The sequence below is a fragment of the Lipotes vexillifer genome, unplaced genomic scaffold, assembly GCF_000442215.2.
Source record: "Lipotes vexillifer unplaced genomic scaffold, Lipotes_vexillifer_v1.1 scaffold577, whole genome shotgun sequence".
NCBI lineage: Eukaryota > Metazoa > Chordata > Mammalia > Artiodactyla > Lipotidae > Lipotes > Lipotes vexillifer.
The window spans coordinates 246,194-265,892 of record NW_006781888.1 but is presented as its reverse complement, the minus strand read 5'-3'; the positions used below and the strand labels follow the sequence as shown (position 1 = coordinate 265,892).

Genomic DNA, 19,699 nt, shown 5'->3' with positions numbered 1-19,699 from the left:
TTATTATTCCCATTTTGGAGATGTGGAAATTGAGGTACAGAAAAGTGATCTGTTTATGTTCACATAGCTAGTGAAATGTCAGAGACTAGATTTAAACAAAGGCAGGCCATTTCCAATGTCTAGTCTTTGAGCCAATATATTATACAGAAAAGCAAAAGCAAACAAAAGAGAATAAATGTGACACTGTTTTTTACTTTCATGTTTAAAAGTTAATAGTTTTATATAAAGATCTGTTTTCTTTATATAAAAATGATCTCTTATAGAAAAGACCAGTATTTATCCAATTTGTAAATATTATACGAGGTAATTGTTTGATTCATATTCAATTCATTATTAGTTATGGAGAATGGCAATGACTGCCACCAGAAATCATGTCTACAAAAAATATTTGTAGCCTTCCATCCCTACAAGGCATCTTAATCTTGTAATGCCTCCATTTTTCAATTGAGTTTTCATTGTGCAATTCCAATCATGCTTTAAATATTTCCAGACTAAAGTATTTTACTCTGAACTCCATACTTTTATTTTTTTACTTTTAATCAACAGTATGTCCTTCCCCGTTCAATTTGGCACCCATGAGTGACTGACTTTTAGGAAAGGCTTAGTGATGTGTCCTTTTTGGGTGAGATTGTTTTTAGCATGTGAAGGACAGAGAAACTGAACAGGAAAGAATACATGGAAAATACAAATAAGTGAAGCAGTCTGAGAAGGCAGAATCTATCATTATTACAGTGCGCATATGTGATTAAATGTCTTCAAAACAATGAGGCTCATCAATCAGCATCTTCATGCATTGGGAAATCAGATCATCCCAGGAGAGATCTTAGACACTCACTCTGACAAGGCCATCTTCTCATGGTTACACATCACAATCAAGTGCATAGGTGAGGAAAACACTTTTCTGATTTGTTAAGCTTGTGACAGTTAAACCTCCATATAGAAATGTGACTAGAAAGGGGAGAGGCATGCCCTCCCCATGGTGAATATCATCAATGTTGAACTCCACTCTGGAAGAAACCTTGATATCCCTGAGAATAAATAAGTACTTAATGTATATGACTGCACCCTTGAAAAACATCATGGATGCATTTCAATGATTCTACACATAAAGTAGCAAATCAAATAAAGTTTCATATTTATGTGACGGTAATTAAACTTCCAGGACCCACAAATTTATATATATATATATTGCTTAGTCTCTAAAGTGAGTTACCCCACAGCATAACAGGATAGTGTTTCTTTTTATTAGGTTAGTACTAACATAAAGAGTCAATAAGGTCCATTTAAGAGATATAATACCTTTTTTTGTTATTGTTGTTTGGTACCTTACTCCAACAACCGTCCCTGTGATATTTACTAGTGTGTTGTTCATTTCCTAGTGGATGTGTAGTGTGTACATGTTTGGGATTATAAAAAAGAAATGGGAAGTGTTATAACCTGCTATGAACATTAATGCTGCAAATGTCTGGCAGATTTAATAGGTCTGAATATGAAAAGTATATAAAAGCTGAGGCTGTTATCCAGATATATTTCAGCCAGAAGAATGGCTTTACTTACCCTATACAGCTATTTAAGACAAAATAGTACTGTTTGTGTGTGAACTCCAAATAATCCCATATTTTTTTCCCCAGCATGAGTAGATACAGCCTTTAGAGCTACCTGCTTTATAACTTCATAGTCAGTGATTCTTAGGTCTGAACTCATTTCCTGAGGGGGCTTTTGAAAAGGATTTACAACACCATGTCTATTTTCAAAATTGTAATCTAGAATTGCTTTGCCTGTGCAGATGTGATGACCCAAATCTTTCTCTGCAAAACGTCCTTTTAAAATATGCAATGATTTGATTTATCAACTGGTCTAAATACAACTTTTCCTCCTATTACTTTAAACAGATTTACATGTTTCAGAGCAGGAGGAAAAAAGCATTAAAGAAAAGTCAATAAGACATTGCTACTTCAATATTCTAATAAACCATGCTGAGCTTATTTGGGTAAACATTAAAAAGCCTCTTTGGGTAAATGAACTACATATATGATAATAAAAGACTACCTGTGCATGGGATATTTTTGATGAGTCACTAAACTGCATGCATTCATAGAGAATACTATGAAATGTTTTCACTAAGATACTGTGAAGTAAGAACGATGCAGAGTCCTAAACAAAGCATTTAGCTTTCACCAGAGATGCAGAAATAGAAGCAGATAGTAGATATTGCCCTAATGCAGTCTGTAAGACACCATTTTGTGCCATTTTTGTTATTACTATCCAACAATCACTTTTATGCACGTAGTTTTCTCTATACTAGTGCCTGACATTGTAATGTTGCTATTCAGAAAATAAGATTCAAATTCTGGAGGTAAAGATGGGTAAAGAGGTGAGAAATATCAGAACATGGAGTAGTGTGTGAACACTGTTCACATTCTGAGAATCTGTTGAGAGGCTGAGACTGAACAGAAGTGCAACTGTGACTAGATAGACATGGAAAGAAATATAAACCTGATTGTGATGGTATTAATGTATGTTGGGCCAAATCACTGTAATATTTTTAAGGAAAATCCTGCAAGGGAAGGTAAATTAAGCAAGATGACACAAAATCTATTAAATTTCTTTGAGGCTATAAAATTCCTCTCTTATCACTAGATGTTTTCAAAAGGAAAATAATACATACAAAAATGTCACCTGGATTGTGCTGCAGTTTAAAAACTGTCCATTATTATTATCATTATTATGTCATTGTCATCATCATCATCATCGTCGTCACTATGCTTCCTACTTAGACTATGCTGACACAAGATGCACAGACACACTTAGAACAACGGTTATAGTTTCTTTTACTGAGTTGACAAAGTCAGTTCTCTTCCTCTTTTGCCCTTGATTCTAACAGTATTTGAAAAAGTAAACAAGTTCATTGATTTTGGATTTGGCTACTCATAATGCACCCAAGTTTTTCCCATAATCAGCCTGGATATTCTATTTCTCCTACTTATGAAACATTAAAAATCCTCTCTCCTATTTATATGTAGCTGCCTGAGAACACAAAGCTCCTTCTTACCTGTGTGGTAAAACTTCCCTGAAAATCCAAGGTTGAAGGTAAAATTTGCAACCTGAGTGCGCAGTAAATTTTGAGTCTCTAGTAATGCCTGAAATAAATAAGAAATTAACATGATTTTAGAAAAATAAATATGAAGATTTGGGATGCCTCTTTTTCAAAATTGTGTATGCATGAGTGAAACAAAACACGGGCTTTGTTGCTTTTTGGGTTTTTGATGGCTACTGGTATGTATTATAATCACTACTGTTATTATTTTTATTGAAGGTTACGAATTATGAAGCAGTTAAGTCCTAAGCATATTATAAGCGGCTGAGAGGCAATTCTCTAACCACACAGCACTGAAATCATTTTTCATTTCTGTGTGAGACATTTCTTGAATTTCAGATGATCACACTTTTTCTTTTCCTTGGGGAAAATTTTTCAGAATTGTTGGATGCAGGCAGGTCCTGTATTTGTTGGTAAAGGATAAGAAGTTAACTTTTGTTTGAGTAGCAACTGAGTATTCTACTTAACTGTGCAACCTCTCCTATCATTTTTAAGGCATAATTATTGAGTTGAAAGCTTGGATTTTTACTTTACAAACTAAACAGCAATTTTTATACTTTATAGGATGGTAATTACAAATGAATAAGGAAAGGACAGATAGGAAATTGGTAATTCCATAAAGAAATATTCTCTAAACATTGCAAAAATTTTCCTAATTTCTCCTTTTGGAATTATTCTATGTTAATTTCTTGTTTGTAGACAGGATAAGAACATATTATTAAGACTGATTTTTGTTACTACTATCCATCTTTTAAGGTAAATAAAGAGTCAAAGGTTTAGACAATTTCTTTTGAGCATTAGTTATGGTGGCTAAGCATTTGCTTCAAAAATTTGTGAACCTAACTTTTTATTTCCCCAGAGTTAAGAGGGCTCTCTGGCAAATTTGTAAAGAAAAAAAAAAAAGAAAGAAAGAAATGACCAAATAATTAAAAGGTTGATAAGCTATAGTTTCTGGTTATCCAAGATTACAGTTATACTGCATGTAATCCTGGCTAACTTATTTAAATATTATCAATTCAATAGAAAAAGGAAAAAATAGACCTACTAATTTGACTCAGTTATATAAAATATTCAAAAAAGTTCTCATAAAAAAGCAAACTAGATACTAAAAAGAGAGTAGAGTTAAAAATAAATTTATTGAACTAGTTGAGCTTATTGGTAAAGACTGTAGAATATAGCTTTAAAATTTAAAAAAAAAGATCATGCATCCTTTTTTCTAAGGGAGTTCCTTTTTCTGGCACTCTTGTTATGTTCAGTGCACAATCCCTGAGCTTTCATATACTGAAATAGTTTTTTTTTTTTTTTATTCTTCCTTTCCCTGTTCTCCTCACCGCTCCAACCACATCCACTCAATTTTCTACCTCTGGGGTCTTGAAATCATTCTTTATTCCACATTTATTTATCCACCATCCATTCTTAAATTCAGTAAATATTCCTTGTAGGTGGATACAGTGTTGGGTTTGGCAAGCATAGTCTCTGTAACCTTGGGCTTTACTGAGAGGGAGAGAGATATTAAATAGAGGGTCCCACAAATGTGTAATTACAAATCATAATAAGTGCTACAAAACAAATCTAGAGCATGTTGTGACAGATACAATAAGGGATTTAATTTAGACTAGGGAAGTGGGCCTACACTTGATGCTTTCTAAGGGGCCATTTTAAAAAGATCAAACGATCTATTTTTTCCCAATCAGCTTGCTACCACTTTAGGCAGGCCTTCATGTCCTTTTCTTGGGCTTTAAAACACTGTAGACTGCTAACCATATTCCCACCTTCCTCTATTCTATTTTACACTCTGCAGTCATGCTAACATCCTAGAAGCAGTAAATGCACTTTACCCTTGAGGTCAGGCAAGCCATTCATTTAATGACTCAGCTTGGTCGGTCATTTCACTTCTCACATCTTTCCCCTTATCTGTGAAATGGGATCATGCTTAACACTTGTTTCACACTATTATTGTGAAGATTACATTGTATAAGGCATACAAAGTGCTTGGCTAAGTGCCTGGTACATAGTAAGAGCTTGATAAATGCTGTTAATGATCACTTAATATGTCATTCTCTTCCCACCAAATAGGTATAAATGGTGCCTTCATATTTCCATATTAAGCTACCTGCATTGGTATTTCCCCAAATCACCCTGTCGTCTGCATTATTCCCCACCTCCTACATTTCTCCATGTTTTTCTCTGTTTTTTTTTGGGGGGGGGGCCTGGAAAGTGTCCAGCTGTCCCCAATCACATTTTCCAGTACCAACCCATTTTTAAAGCTCTGCCCAAATGCCACCTTTTTGTATGAAGCCTTCCCTGATGCCTTAAAGCTTCTCCTTTCCTCATCTCCCAAAGTAAGTTCCTAAATTGTTTATCTTAAGACTTGCATCATTTTCCACTTTACTATATAACTTTCTATTTTATTTCTCCTTTTAGTCTAAAAGTACCTGAAGGTTGATCAAACCTTACTCATTTTTACACATGCCATGTTGCTAAATATAGCTTCGTATATATGGAAGGCATTTAAAAAATGTGATAGGAGCATATATTAATGCACAGCTGTCAATTGAATTAATTTCATTTATTTTTATTACTAACATTTTTCTGATGGTAAAATGATAAAAATGGCTCATGGACCATACCATTAAATGATGTAGATAGGATCTTGCATTTCATGAGCACATTCATAATATGGATGTTTTATAATCTTCTATTGTAAGTCGCCTAGTAAGACAAGTTCACAGAGGTGAGGGCATATGGATTTTCTTCCACTGGTGCTAATTAGCTATATGAAGAATTTGACAGACCTTTCCATTGTTAAAAGAAGTAGAGTTGTCTAGTCACAGCCTCCCAACATGTAATCTTGATTAATGTGGGAGTAAAATGACAATTTCTGTACGTAAAAACAAAACAAATGGATAAAAAGAAGCAAATTCTAAAAGATTCAAGCTTTCCTACTTCACTGTAACTGAATGTTCTTTGAGTTTCAAAATTCAAGGAAAGAAAGGTTCCATGTCTTTCAATGATAAGAAAAAGAGAGACACAAGTAAATATGTATAAAGTGGATATAATTTTTAAAAATAAAACTCAGAAATAAATGTAAAAGAAAAACATGTTAAACCATAAAAATTAATAAAGAAATATAGAAAAAAATAAAGGATTGAAATACAGGAAAAATGTAAAATGCCAGAGTAAATATCAGACAGGAAAAATACAAATATAAAATTATGAATAAATAAAATATAATAAAACCAAAAAAAGCTTCTTTTGGAAAAATTTGTTAATGGACAAGAAATAAGGTCTCAATTTGAGATAAAAATCAAATAGTAGAGCATAGGAAATAGTATACAGCTGTATATATACTATTTTTATCTGAATATTTTGTGGGGAAATTTGACTAACTTTTGAAAATATATGTAAAATAAAATATATACAGTGGATAATAAAGCTTAGTTATTTTCTTTAATAGTTTATAAGTCATAAAAATATATATAAACGGCTTTGAAGTTTTCCCTTGCATTATTTATGAAAGGCTCACTAAGTTACTTGATTGGGTATCAAAGACAATAAATATATAATGTATTTAAGCAGAAGCAAAAAGTCATTGTTTTAACAAACATTACTTGCATTCACTTAACGTTCTTATAATAAGTTCTTCAGTATTTAATAAAGCAAGTCCAACTCTGCCCTACTGCAAAATGTTAAAGAGAACAGTGTTTTTCAAACTTTACCAGACATAAAATTTTCTAGAGGAGGCTGCTAAAATTGTCAATTCTGGGGACCCACTTGAAGAGTTATTGATTTAATCGGTCTATGATGGGGCCCAAGTATGTGTATTTCATTATAGACCCCAGTTGGTTCTTAAGAAGGGTCAAGCAGTTGTTTCCAGTTTACCCATAAGAAATGAAATAAAACACCAGGATGCTTTTCCCAGGCCCATTTTCTGGGTATTCTGAGTTACAGTATAGGATGGAGCCTAGGAATCTGTGTTTTTAACAGTGATTCTTATAGTTTCAAACTGGAGATTATAGCCATCAAGGAACTTCAGGAAATATTGTTAGTGCACTATTCATATTTAATTTCAAGGTATATTGCATATGTCTTAAGCCATTCTGATATTCAGATTGTTTATCATCAGGTTAAAAGTTTATCATCATACTTTCTCTACGTGTACGTAATTAATAAGTCATGAATGTATACATACTTTGGTATAGGCTTATGTTTTCAGAATTTCAAATCAAATACCAAAGGGTGATAGTTTTTGTTTGTCTGCCTTGGCAAGTTTTTTATTACATTCAATAACTCAATAAAAATGTTATCTTATTTACAAGATCTTACTTTATCTTTTTATCTTACTTACAAGATCTTGATGTGGGAATCAGAAAAGGTTACATCTATACTTATTTTCCAGGTGGAAAAAAATTGCTTCATGGAAAGTTTAAATGACCCACCCAGATAACACAACAAGAGGGCCAAAATTGAGCATGCTTGCCTTAACATTTGGTCCGACTTTAACCTCAGGTCTCTCTACAGTAAATCTGTGTGGCCACCCAGTTTGACTCGGAATTTCATGAACTTTTGTGCAGAGACTATTTGTCAATGTACAAATGAAAATGAATAGGGCTGACCCAGGGTGAAAGTATGAAGCTTTTGAAGTTTGCCTTTGATAGTTTCTGCCTCCCTTCTTGTTCATCTCTTTCACCTTAGAAGAAATCTCCATTCCTTCAGAAATCTACTCTCTTCCTTTTTTTTTTTTCTGATAAAATCTTACTGCTGCTCAAAGAGGAAATTGTTTGATATAATTTATAAATTGACAAAAGTTTATTATACCAACATGCTGAGTCTTCTAAAGATTTCACATGGAACAGTTTAGCCATGATTGTGGAATGGGTGAGTTAATTAAGAAAGAATGAATGTATACTTCTGATATCTTTTGTGGGGAGAAAGGTTTGGAGCAAGAACAACTTGCCAGGTAGAAAAACACCATAGTGTTTCAGAGCAATTATCCTCTTGCTTTCTGCCCATCACCTAAGTGTTCCACTACTATCTATCTGCTCTCACTTAAGTCTCCAGGAAGCAAAGAATCTGGAACTCTCTGGGCTCTCTACCTCCTTGTGCTATAATTCACTCATTTATCCATTCAAACAGTATTGACTGAACCCCTGCTTCTTGTTTTAGGCATTCTTCTAGGTACTAAGGACACAGTAGAGAATGGTAACAATAATATCTAACATAATTGTGTTAGGTACTGCTAGGTACTATGAGTACTATAAGAAGCACTCAACTTGAATTATCTCTTTAAATCTCTCCATGATCCCTTGGGCTTCCCTGGTGGTGCAGTGGTTGAGAATCCACCTGCCAATGCAGGGGACATGGGTTTGAGCCCTGGTCCAGGAAGATCCCACATGCTGGGGAGCAACTAAGCCCGTGCACCACAACTTCTGAGCCTGTGCTCTAGAGCCCATGAGCCACAACTACTGAGCCCGCATGCCTCGAGCCCGTGCTCCACAACAAGAGAAGCCACCGCAATGAGAAGCCTGCACACCACAGCGAAGAGTAGCCCCCGCTCGCCGCAACTAGAGAAAAGTCCACGCGCAGCAACGAAGACCCAACACAGCCAAAAATAAATAAGTAAAATAAATAAATTTATTTTAAAAAATCTCTCCATGATCCCTTTATTAACCCTATTTTACAAGTGGGGAAAATAAATCGCAGAGAGCCTAAATAAGCTACCTAAGGTTATGGAGATAGAAAGTGTCTGCCAGACAAAACCACTATATTTGTTGTTTTCATGGAGCTTACATTCTTTTTAGACATGCAGATGACACACATGGCAAATCAATCAAATAATTATTTAATTGAAATTATTATTAATGTAAAAATAATTATAGTATATGCTAATATTGAAACTAACACAGAGTACCTACATTTTAACAGGATAGGCAATGAGTTGTATGAAGGTCTTGTTGAAACAGTGGCAGTTTAGTTGAGAGAGAGAGATGAGAGGCCAGCTATGTCTAAAACGGGGACTCCAGAGCGTGTGCTCCAGGCAAGGGGGCCAGTGAAAACAGGGCTCCATGTCAGGAAGGACCTTGGCACTTTTTTAATACACCACCCTCTACTTCGCCTCACATAGGATATGATTTACATTTTAAATTGGTTTCTCTGGCTACTTGCTGATAAGGAATTGTAGGAAAGCTGGTAAGAAATGGGGGAAATCATTTAGGAGGATTTTGCAGTAGTTCCAGTAAGAGAAAATAAAGGCATGGCTTCTACTGGTGGTACTGGGAATGGAAAGAAGTAAATAGTGTAATTATTGATGGGCCGACGTGGGAAGTAAAGCTGAGTGATTTCATTAATGATTCAGATTTCTGACATTTGATGAAGTGAGGGAAGAGTTGAGATAGGTTTTGAGGGAAAATCAACACCTCCATGGCTACACTAAACATTTCTTCCCCACAGCAGGATGGCTATGTTGTTGAAACCTCTACATCACCCCTAACAGGAAAAACAGAGTTTAAAGTCCCACATCGTCATTGTTTTCAAACATTGGTACCCATGATTAGAGGTAACTGAACAAGGAGTGTATATATTAGTAAGGGGAGTGGTCTCATAGTACAGGGAGTGCTTTTTGGATACCTGAAGGTTAAACATTGATATTGATTAAAGATACAGGCAAAGAGAAGAAAAAAATTGAAAATTAGTTTGGCCTTGTAAAATAATATTAATTCATGTCACGTATGTGAAGAGTCTGCATTTTCTGCTTGATTATCAAAGAACACAATGAAGGTTATATAAATCATTAAATTTGAACTGCATTTACAGTGTTGTAAATTTTGATTGTATCAGCAAAGTCAAAGCATGTGTCTTTGACTCCCTTCCCAGTGGCTATGGATTGATTTGTCTTGTGCCCTAAACTGTGTTACGGGGGAATGTCATTGGCATCTCTGTGCCCACAGAATTCTAAGCCACTGACTTCAGTCCATTCTGAAAGCATGTGAGATGAATTTCTGCTTCTGCTTTCTGATTGGCACTTTGGTTCTCTCCCTGGGATCGGAAAAATTCCATAAATGTGGTGAATTACTGCCCAGTTCTTAAGAGCCCCAGTTTCTCTTCAACTATATTCTCAAGTTCAGCCCATAGAGGTCACCTCAAACTGTGAGTATGCCCTTCTCTCTCTACCTCTGTTTCCATGTTTTTCATGTTCTACCTAATCGACTGGAATTTTTTTTTTTTTTTTTTTTTGCGGTACGTGGGCCTCTCAGTTGTGGCCTCTTCCGTTGCGGAGCACAGGCTGTGGACGCAGGCTCAGCGGCCATGGCTCACGGGCACAGCCGCTCCGCGGCATGTGGGATCTTCCCACATGTGTGGGACGTGTGGGACACGAACCCGTGTCCCCTGTATCGGCAGGCGGACTCTCAACCACTGCGCCACCAGGGAAGCCCATCGATTGGAATTTTGAATCAAATAAATAAATTTGAATCAAATATGAACTCGTATGACCCTTCAGATAGTACTACTTGAACCATTGGCTTTTTCCTTTATAAGTTAGTTCTTCTAAGTCTCATCTTCAATTGTATTATTTAATTTACTTTTTCTATAAGCTTTGCTCCCAAGTCTCCATCATGGCCTGCAAGAATTTTTGAGTTGTAAAAAGATAAATATAATGTAACTTTAGAATTCATGGTTCATGTAGCATGATTATTTCCTTAAAAGGATTTTATCAAGTAATGGCAAGAATAACTGTCTTATTTTCCCTAGGCCCAAATGTTTAAGTAAATGATAAAGTAATAGTGAGATAGAACTATCTTACATGAGGACTTCTTTGGGGATGTGGAATGAAACTGGTCATTGTAAGCTCAGTGACTGAAAGATGGCTTCAGGAATCATCAGGAATCAGAGAGCTGAGAGAAACATACACATGCACAACAAAATAATAATGTCAGACCTTTATTAAGGAAGGATGGGAGCAAAGTCGTTTTAACTCAAAATATTTCCAGAGATTCTAAGTAAGGATCTGCACTGAACTGGGCCCAAATTCTCTCTGTGTTAGGTTGAAACTATAAAATGTAACCTGAGTCACCCTGCATAATCCTGACTTCTGTGTTGGAGAGCCTACTTGATAGAAATGCTTTGTCCTGCTGTGGAAGTACCAAAGCAGACACAGAATCACCTTTGGAGATAGCTTGGGGTCTCTGAAGTGTGGAAGCTTGGGCTGCTTTCAATAATGAGTCATCATGGATGATTTTATTATGTAAGAGATGATAACTAGTGAAACAAGAGCTCCTGATTACAGATTTCCAAACAGTGATCCATGGGTCACTGGGTCTGTAAAATTTAACAGTTCCATGAAAAAATAATTCCATGTTCAAAATGTTTGGGAAACACTCTGTAGTATATCCCTCTTGGGAGGTTCTCAATTCACATTTACATGCTAAAGTCTTTAGTAGAAAAAATTTTGTACTTGATTTCTCTCAGCTTTCCCCCCAAACTATTTGCCAGCAACACACACTCCTACCTGCCTGATTTTAAGATACAGACTTAGGAAAAAAACATTAAGTGGATGGCTAATACCTTGGAGGTAGAGGTATTTCCTGGAGTCATGATATCCTTGATCAAATACAGTTTCCTATTTAGTATCAAATGCAAATTGCAAAATATAATAGCTGTAATTTTACATGAAATGTGGTTCTGCATATGTATTCAGTTATATAATCACATTAAATCTCTGCATGTGATCTGTAGAAAAAGAGGACTTTTCCATTATTCCAGGATTTGTCATCCCACAAGAGCTTCAGATCAAAATCAGTTTCTTAATATTATGAAATCGTGGAAATATACTTGGAAATAATTACCCTTTTGATAAACATGATGTTACTTCTTGGAGCATCTTATTCTTGTTGAACACTTATTAAAAACAACCATCAAGTTGTTTTCATTACCTAAATTAAGTAAGAATATGTCTAATTAAGTAAATTTAGACGTATCTCTAAATTACGTTTTACTTCATGATCCAAAAAAAAAAAATTCTCATTTAATTTTTAGGCCTTAAAAAATGTAGGCCTCTCCAGCAGCTATCTCCTTAATCAAGGTCAGGTACTGGCATACTTCCTTAGGAATCGTGCTCTGCCTCTGGTCACAATCTCCATGTCTCATTCTCCATTCTCTGGTCACAATCTTCATGTCTCATTCTCCATCCTCTGGTCACAATCTCCATGTCTCATTCTCCATCCTCTGGTCACTCGGTACAAGTCTAGGGCCTCTTACAACAGTTCCTGGCACAACACAGATATCCAGTAGTTGTAGGCTGGTGTTGTAACTGACCTCCCTAATTTCATCTCTAGAAATACCCTCTGCTCACATACAGTCAGAAATCTCTTCAAAATGTTGAGGTATCAGCTTATTAGCTATCATCTTTCATTCTTTTGCTTATTAGCTATCATTCTTTCATTAAATATTGTCTTGTAACAATTCCAAAATATTTCTTGAGCACAGAAGGTGTACACTCTATTCTCAGTTTTATACAACTCCCCATTCTTTCATGGATGCACCCTAGAAACACCTGAACTCTGTGACAGATTTTTAGGATATTGGAGACAGGCTTCAGAGATTCCTGCCATAGCTTTGGCAGATATGTCTGTTCTATAATACTTCTCCTAAAAATGTCCTGGAACCACAGAAAGGGAGTTCTGAGGATGGTAGGTATTCAGCATTTTAATTTCAGTTTTATCTCTACAGCCATTTCATTAAAGATTAAAAAGAAAAATATTTACTTTCTTGTCAATTTCCATCATTCCTGTCCCACAGAGAAGCAAGGTATACATTACTGAGAGTATCAAGGGATGTCTGCAGGTTTTTATCTACTTTTTCTTAGTAAGGTATAGTCTCTTCCTGTCTTCTCTGTGATTTCACTCACAATTTCTCTCTACTCAAAGTACAAATAAATTTCAGGTTAAAATCCATATGATCTTTCCAGTGGCCAAACTTTTCCTTTCACTAGAGTTATTTCTTTAAGATTGTACTTGAAAATTACAAATCATATGTTTTAACTTTATTACTATCTTTCTGTTATTAATTTTAAAGGAACCAAAGCTTTGCCTTACTTTTATTTGCTACATTAATAGAGTCAGTCTTATCAATCTGAAGTTACCACTGGGGCAGAGCAAGTTGATAATGGTGAAAATAGCTGTGTGCAGTAATGATTCAACTGATTGATATGCTGTAAGTGATTTGAACAAAGATAAATCATTGACTTTATTGGGTATTGAAAAATTGCATAATACATGTAGGATAGGTGGCATGCTGATATCTATATATCTATATCTGTATCTATCTATCTATATATGTGTGTGTGTGTGTGTGTGTGTGTGTGTGTGTTTTATGTCCCACAGTGACTATATTTGTCTTCTTTCTGAATAAGGATATCTATTTTTAAATACATAATTGGCCTAATAGATGAATAAATAGACTGCATCTATTAGCAAATTTATTATTTTCATCAGGGTGTACTTTATTAAGGTGGTACATGATAACTTAATTGTTTAGACTTTTAAAAAGGATCATTACTTCAGAATATTGACATATTTGGATAAAAGGATAGGAGTGTCAAATTAAAAAAATCAAGAACATTCCCTTGATGGTTTAGAAAACAAACAAAGAAAGGTTATTACTGATAATAAAATTGAAACTGCAATGGTCATTAGAATTTTTCATTTAGTCATTGTAATAGCATAAATTCAGTATTTAGTTTAACAGGTGAAACGAGAAAAATTTATTTGTAAATGAACACATCTACCTGTAGTAACCAAATAGACTTTAAGTAAATAGCAAAAACTTTATCTCCATAAGGAACTGTACTCCAACAAGCATTTATCAAACCACTGGTATCTTTTTTTTTTTTCTGTACGCGGGCCTCTCACTTCCGTGGCCTCTCCCGCTGCGGAGCACAGGCTCCGGACGCGCAAGCTCAGCGGCCATGGACCACGAGCCCAGCCACTCCGCGGCACGCGGGATCCCCCAGGACCTGGGCACGAACCCGCGCCCCCCGCATCGGCAAGGCGGACTCCCAACCACTGTGCCACCAGGGAAACACAAACCACTGGTATCTTTGAAGCTGTCTCCTATGTCTTGCTAATATACTGTGCCCCTTTAAAAATTATGTAAATAAGTAAATAGTCTCTGTGTAAATAAGTAGTCTCTGTGTAGAAACATTTCTGTGTCTTATTTTCATGTTATTTTACCATTTTGAATAAATCTGGGTTAGTTAAAAATTGCATGATCCCATAAACTTCAGAAAATTTTTTGTATGCTACATAGTTTAATATTTTGCAAATGCACATTCAGATACATATATTTTAAATGCATATCACAAAAATCATTTCCAAAGGCTAAATATCAAATCATGCATCAAATTATATACATTGGAGGCATTAAATCTTTACTGTTTAAGTTCATATGTAGTAGAATCTTCTCATTATACTGCCAGCAAGGAAAAGATGCATCTATTTGTAGTTTTCAAAAAAATCAATATGAAATATACATGTCATTATCTATATAGATTTGGTTACAGAAACCATACCCAAAGTATATTACCATTCATAGTATAGATATTTCAAGGTGGATTTTTCCTGTATGCTGTAGATAAATTATCTTTCAGCAAGTCTCTCCCTCCCTCTGACAAAATTTAAGACTTTTGAAAATAAAAAGCTCCTGTGAGATGTTGTTAACACCCCCTCAAGCTCAATTCTATTTAAAGCCTAATTACGATTCAGGCTCTTAACAAAACAGTCTTGACATCATCTGATAAACACCTACTAGTCTACCAACTCTGCTTTCTGGTAAATGTAGTGAAACTAGTGACACATTCATAAAGGAGACCAACAAAAACAAAAATATATTAATGGCAACATTTTCTGTACAGCTCTCATTTTCCAACACAAGAAGGCAACATTCAAAATATTTTCTATGTAAAAGGTATCCTTTAGAGTTCTATGACTGACTTTATCCACCTTTCACAGTATAGTTTTTATACAGAATTTGGCTATAATTTAATTTTAAGAAGGACTCTCAAATAAGTGAAATATGTTATTGTATTTACTCATGCAGGAAATATTTGAGTAGCTAATATTCCAGCTGTTCTACATAGTAGAGATTCAGCTTTGAACAAAACAAAGTGCTTTCTTTAGGAGTTCATATTCCAGTGGATGAGACAGACAATAAACAAATAAAGATATGGTGCAGTAAGATGACGGTACTAAGAAGCCATTGGGGGAGTTTTGATCAAGTAGAGATATCATGTTCATCACACCTTGAAATCTGGTCATTGTATGAAGAATTACCTGGGTCAAGGAGGACATGTATGGAAGAGGGAAACATTTAGAAGAAATAACTACCCTATTTGAGGAATGAATGTCTTGGAGTTGGTGGTAATGTAGGAGGAAATTGGTCAGATTTGGGATATAGCTTGTAAACATCTAGGACTGTAAATATCACATGATGAACTGAATGCAGCTTGTGAGAGATCTGAATGGGGTGCATGATGACTACTGCATTTGTTCCCATATTTTGTGTATCAGATGAAAGTTGTTTGGAAGTTACCAGCCACATCTATTCTCAGGGACTGAAGTATCTTTTCAGCATCCCCAGAGTATCATTTAGTGTGTTGGCTTCATCTACAAAAAGCAGGTTAAAGTTTTTGGCCAAACAATTAAAGTTTTTGGCCAAACAATTTTTTTTTCCCATCGGTGTTTTCATGAGAGCTCAAAAAGTGTGAAGTGAAAGCAAGCTTTTTCAAATATTTTGGAAAAAAAATGTTGGGATGAGTTATCAAGTAAAACTACTGCTCTAATGATTTTTATTTAAGAATATTAGATACAGGGTAAATGCAGAGGAAATACATTGAGACATATTTAACAAACCTTATTTAAGGTATCTGAAACAATGTAAAATGAAAAGCATATCATTACCAATCATTTTATGTAGATATTGTGGTATAGACATCAGATATTAAATAGGATTTACACTTTCATTCCATTCTCTGAACTGCTGAAATAAAACTTAATTCTTATTTTACTAATTATGGCTCATTTAGCATTATAAAAAAAAACTTAACTAAGTGTTACAATTTGTTGAAACAAAAGTCTTCTAACTTCTATAAATGAAGTGTAGTTAATTCTTTTAAATAAGTTCTTAAGGAATCTCTTTCCTAGAATATATTTAATCAACTACAGGGACATTTCATTTTATTAACTGACTCTTTAGTTTGACGTTGCAAATATCTCTCACCTTGGGCCATGAATGAGATAAAGCCTCTTAAAAAAATCTTACTCTCACATTCCGCATTATTTTACATTAATCTCCAGAATTACTTTTAGATTTTTGAGCCATCTTTATTCTTCCTAATTGCTGCATCTATTAAGCAAGACAGATATCTTTCTACAATATCCTTGTTAATTACTAACATATCCCACATTTACATAATACACTTTTGGGGGCAATTTCTGTGGTAACATTTCACGGCTAATAGGAAGCAACTTGCTTTCCTTTATTAAGTGCACTAAAACTTCATGCCCTAGACATCATTGACGGTAAACATTTGATTCTGCTCAAATTTAATGCACCGAGGCATTTTGCTGTGCCAATATTAGGTTTATTTATGTGCTGTGTTCTGCATTGTTAGCTGCTAATGAGACTTCAACTCTTATTGCTCTAAGGCCTGAACAGTAACCTCATTTTAATGAGTTCATTATTTGCTGTCTTCTGAAAGGAAGACAACAAATTTTCCTTTTAATTAAAGGTCAAAACACCTCTGGTGAAGGAAAGGGAAGAGGTTATCAAACCCTAGGAGAAGCTGAGAGATAGCTCTTTCAGATTTCTAAGCTAAGCAGAGTTAGTATAGACTGGGGCAGGTGGTGGTTTCTCAAGAATATAGACAGTCAATCAATCTCCAGAGACCAAGGTGCATCTAAATTTAAGACAAATGAGAACCCTACAGTAGATAGCTAATGTGCCTAAGACTGTAAAAAATGAAAGTCAGCCAAAGTAATTAAAGAGGCTTTACTCCTAACCAAAAGGGCCCCCTGGGTCAATAGGGCTGCAGGGGCATGATTTGTCTTTTGCATGAGGAATGAGTTATGGGGTTGAGAGAAAACATGCTATATCAATTGAGCCCAGAAAAACTAATCTCAAACATTTTATCATAGAATGTGAAGCAAAAGCAAGTCAATATTTGGGGAACTATTTTTAATAATGTATAAGATATGTGGACCTAGCATGAGATATAAGAATATGTATATTCAGAGGAAACTTAGCTGCTAAACTGTGAAATTCCTGGGAATATCAGTTCTTATTTGCATTTGCAGGCAATGCATACCTCTAACCACAGGGGAAGGTGAATTTAAATAATATATAGTCCTGTCATAACAGATAGTATGAACAACTTGCTAGTTACGTAAATTTTAATATGAATGAAACCAAGAGATTCGAGCATAACAATTACATGAAGGCTTTGCACTTAAGAAATAGTGTGGCTCAAGCCCAAAACACTTTCATTTTGCTCTGACAGCATACACATTCACACACGGGTGATTTTAATCTTGTACATTGCTTTCTAATTAATATCTAAATGTTTAATGATAATATATTTTTAATTTAAACATATGCCTTCAGTAACTTTATATTTACACATGAAATCTAGTACATACCTTTTTATGTTTCTAAGCATTGTTCCTGGATTAGAGTATATGAACCATAAATATTTTACTTCAATAAAATTGTAGAATTTTTTAGATTTACAGAAAAATTGCAACGACAGTACAGACAGTTCCTATATACCAACACCCACGGCATCTTATGTTAGTGTGGTACATTTATCACTATTAAAGAGCTAATACTGATATATTATTATTAACTAAGTCTATACTTTATTCATATTTTTCTCAGGTTTTCCTTAATATCCTGTTTCTGCTTCAGGATACCACATTACATTTAAGTATATGTCTCCTTAGGCTCCTCTTGGTTATGAGATTCACACTTTTTTTTAGAGCAGTTCTAGGTTTACAGAAAAAATAAGCAAAAGTACAGAGTTCCCATATACTCCCTCTTCCCGGTATCCCCTCCCAGATTCCCCATTTGTTAAAAATGATGAATTAACGTTATTATTAACTAAAGTCTATAGTTCACATTAGGGTTCCTTCCTTGTGTTGTAAATTCTATGGGTTTCGACAAAGGTAGAATTTCATGTATCCACCATTACAATTCCACGTAGAAAACTTTCACTTCCCTAAAAATCCCCTGCACTCCACTTATTCATCCCTTCCCTCTCCTCGTGGCAACCACTGATCTTTTTACTAACTCCCTAGTTTTGCCCTTTCTAGGATATCATTTAACTGAATGATTATATAATTAAATTATACAATTATACAGCATGTAGCTTTTTCAGATTGGCTTCTCTCACTTTGCAATGTGCATTTAAGACTCCTCCATGTCTTTTTGTGGCTTCATAGCTCATTTGTTTTTATTGCTGGATTCCGTTGTCTGGATATACATGTTTTGTTTATCCATTGACCTTTTGAAGGACATCCTGGTTACTTCCAAGTTTGGGCAATTACGAATAAAGTTGCTATAAACATTCAGGTGCCGGTTTTTGTGTGGACATAAGTTTCAACTCATTTGAGTAAATACCAAGGAGTGCAATTGCTAGAAGGTAAGGTAAGAGTATGTTTAGTCTTGTAAGGAACTGCCAAACTGTCTTCCAAAGTGACTGTACCATTTTGCATTGATTTTGCAATGAATGAAAGTTCCTGCCGCTCTACATCATCCCCAGCATTTGGTGATGTCAGTACTTTGGCTTTGGCCATTCTGATAGGTGTGGTAGTGGTAACTCATTGTTTTAATTTGCAGTTCCCTAATGACATATGCTGTTGAGCATCTTTTCATATACTATTTGCCATCTGTTTATCTTCTCTGGTGAGGTATCTGTTCAGTTCTTTTGCCCACTTTTCATTTGGGTTGTCTGTTTTCTTATTATTGAGTTTTTAGAGTTATTTATATATTTGGATGCAAGTCCTTTATCAGATATGTGTTTTACAAATATTTTCTCTGGCTTGTCTTTCCATTCTCTTAACAATGTCTTTTGCAGAGCAGAAGTTTTGAATTTTACTGAAGTCCCACTTATCAATTTTTTCTTTTATGGATAATGTTTGAAATAAAATTTATTTGGTAAATGACTCAATACAAAAAGGCAGATCAGTTTTTATTGACCATCTTTTTGTATGTAGCACTGTGATATGGACTAGAGTAAAATAATGTGGGAAGGAGACAATACAGTAAACATCCCTTGTCTTTAAGGAGAATAAAATTCTGTATAGTTGTTGATCATAAAGAAATTACTGTATATATTTATTTAAACACCATTTTATGGTTTTGTCTAAATGTGTTTAAATGAAATCAAAGGTGGTCAATTGTGTGTACTTGGAAGTTATTCAATAAATAAAATATATATTAACTACAAAGCCCAAAATATCCAGTTATGAGAGACAATAAAATTGGCTCTCAGGGGCTTCCCTGGTGGCGCAGTGCTTGAGAGTCCGCCTGCCGATGCAGGAGACGCGGGGT

The 19,699-nt window shown here is 34.9% G+C and overlaps 1 protein-coding gene across 1 annotated transcript in view; it reads right to left on the bottom strand.

The window, feature by feature from the left end:
• Positions 1-19,699, bottom strand: part of LOC103087464 (bifunctional heparan sulfate N-deacetylase/N-sulfotransferase 4) — a 281,711-nt gene that overhangs the window by 142,946 nt on the left and 119,066 nt on the right. The window contains exon 3 of the mRNA XM_007454855.1: positions 3,053-3,140. Within this exon, the coding sequence (XP_007454917.1) occupies positions 3,053-3,140 (88 nt within the window). The remainder of the gene's footprint in view (positions 1-3,052; positions 3,141-19,699) is intronic.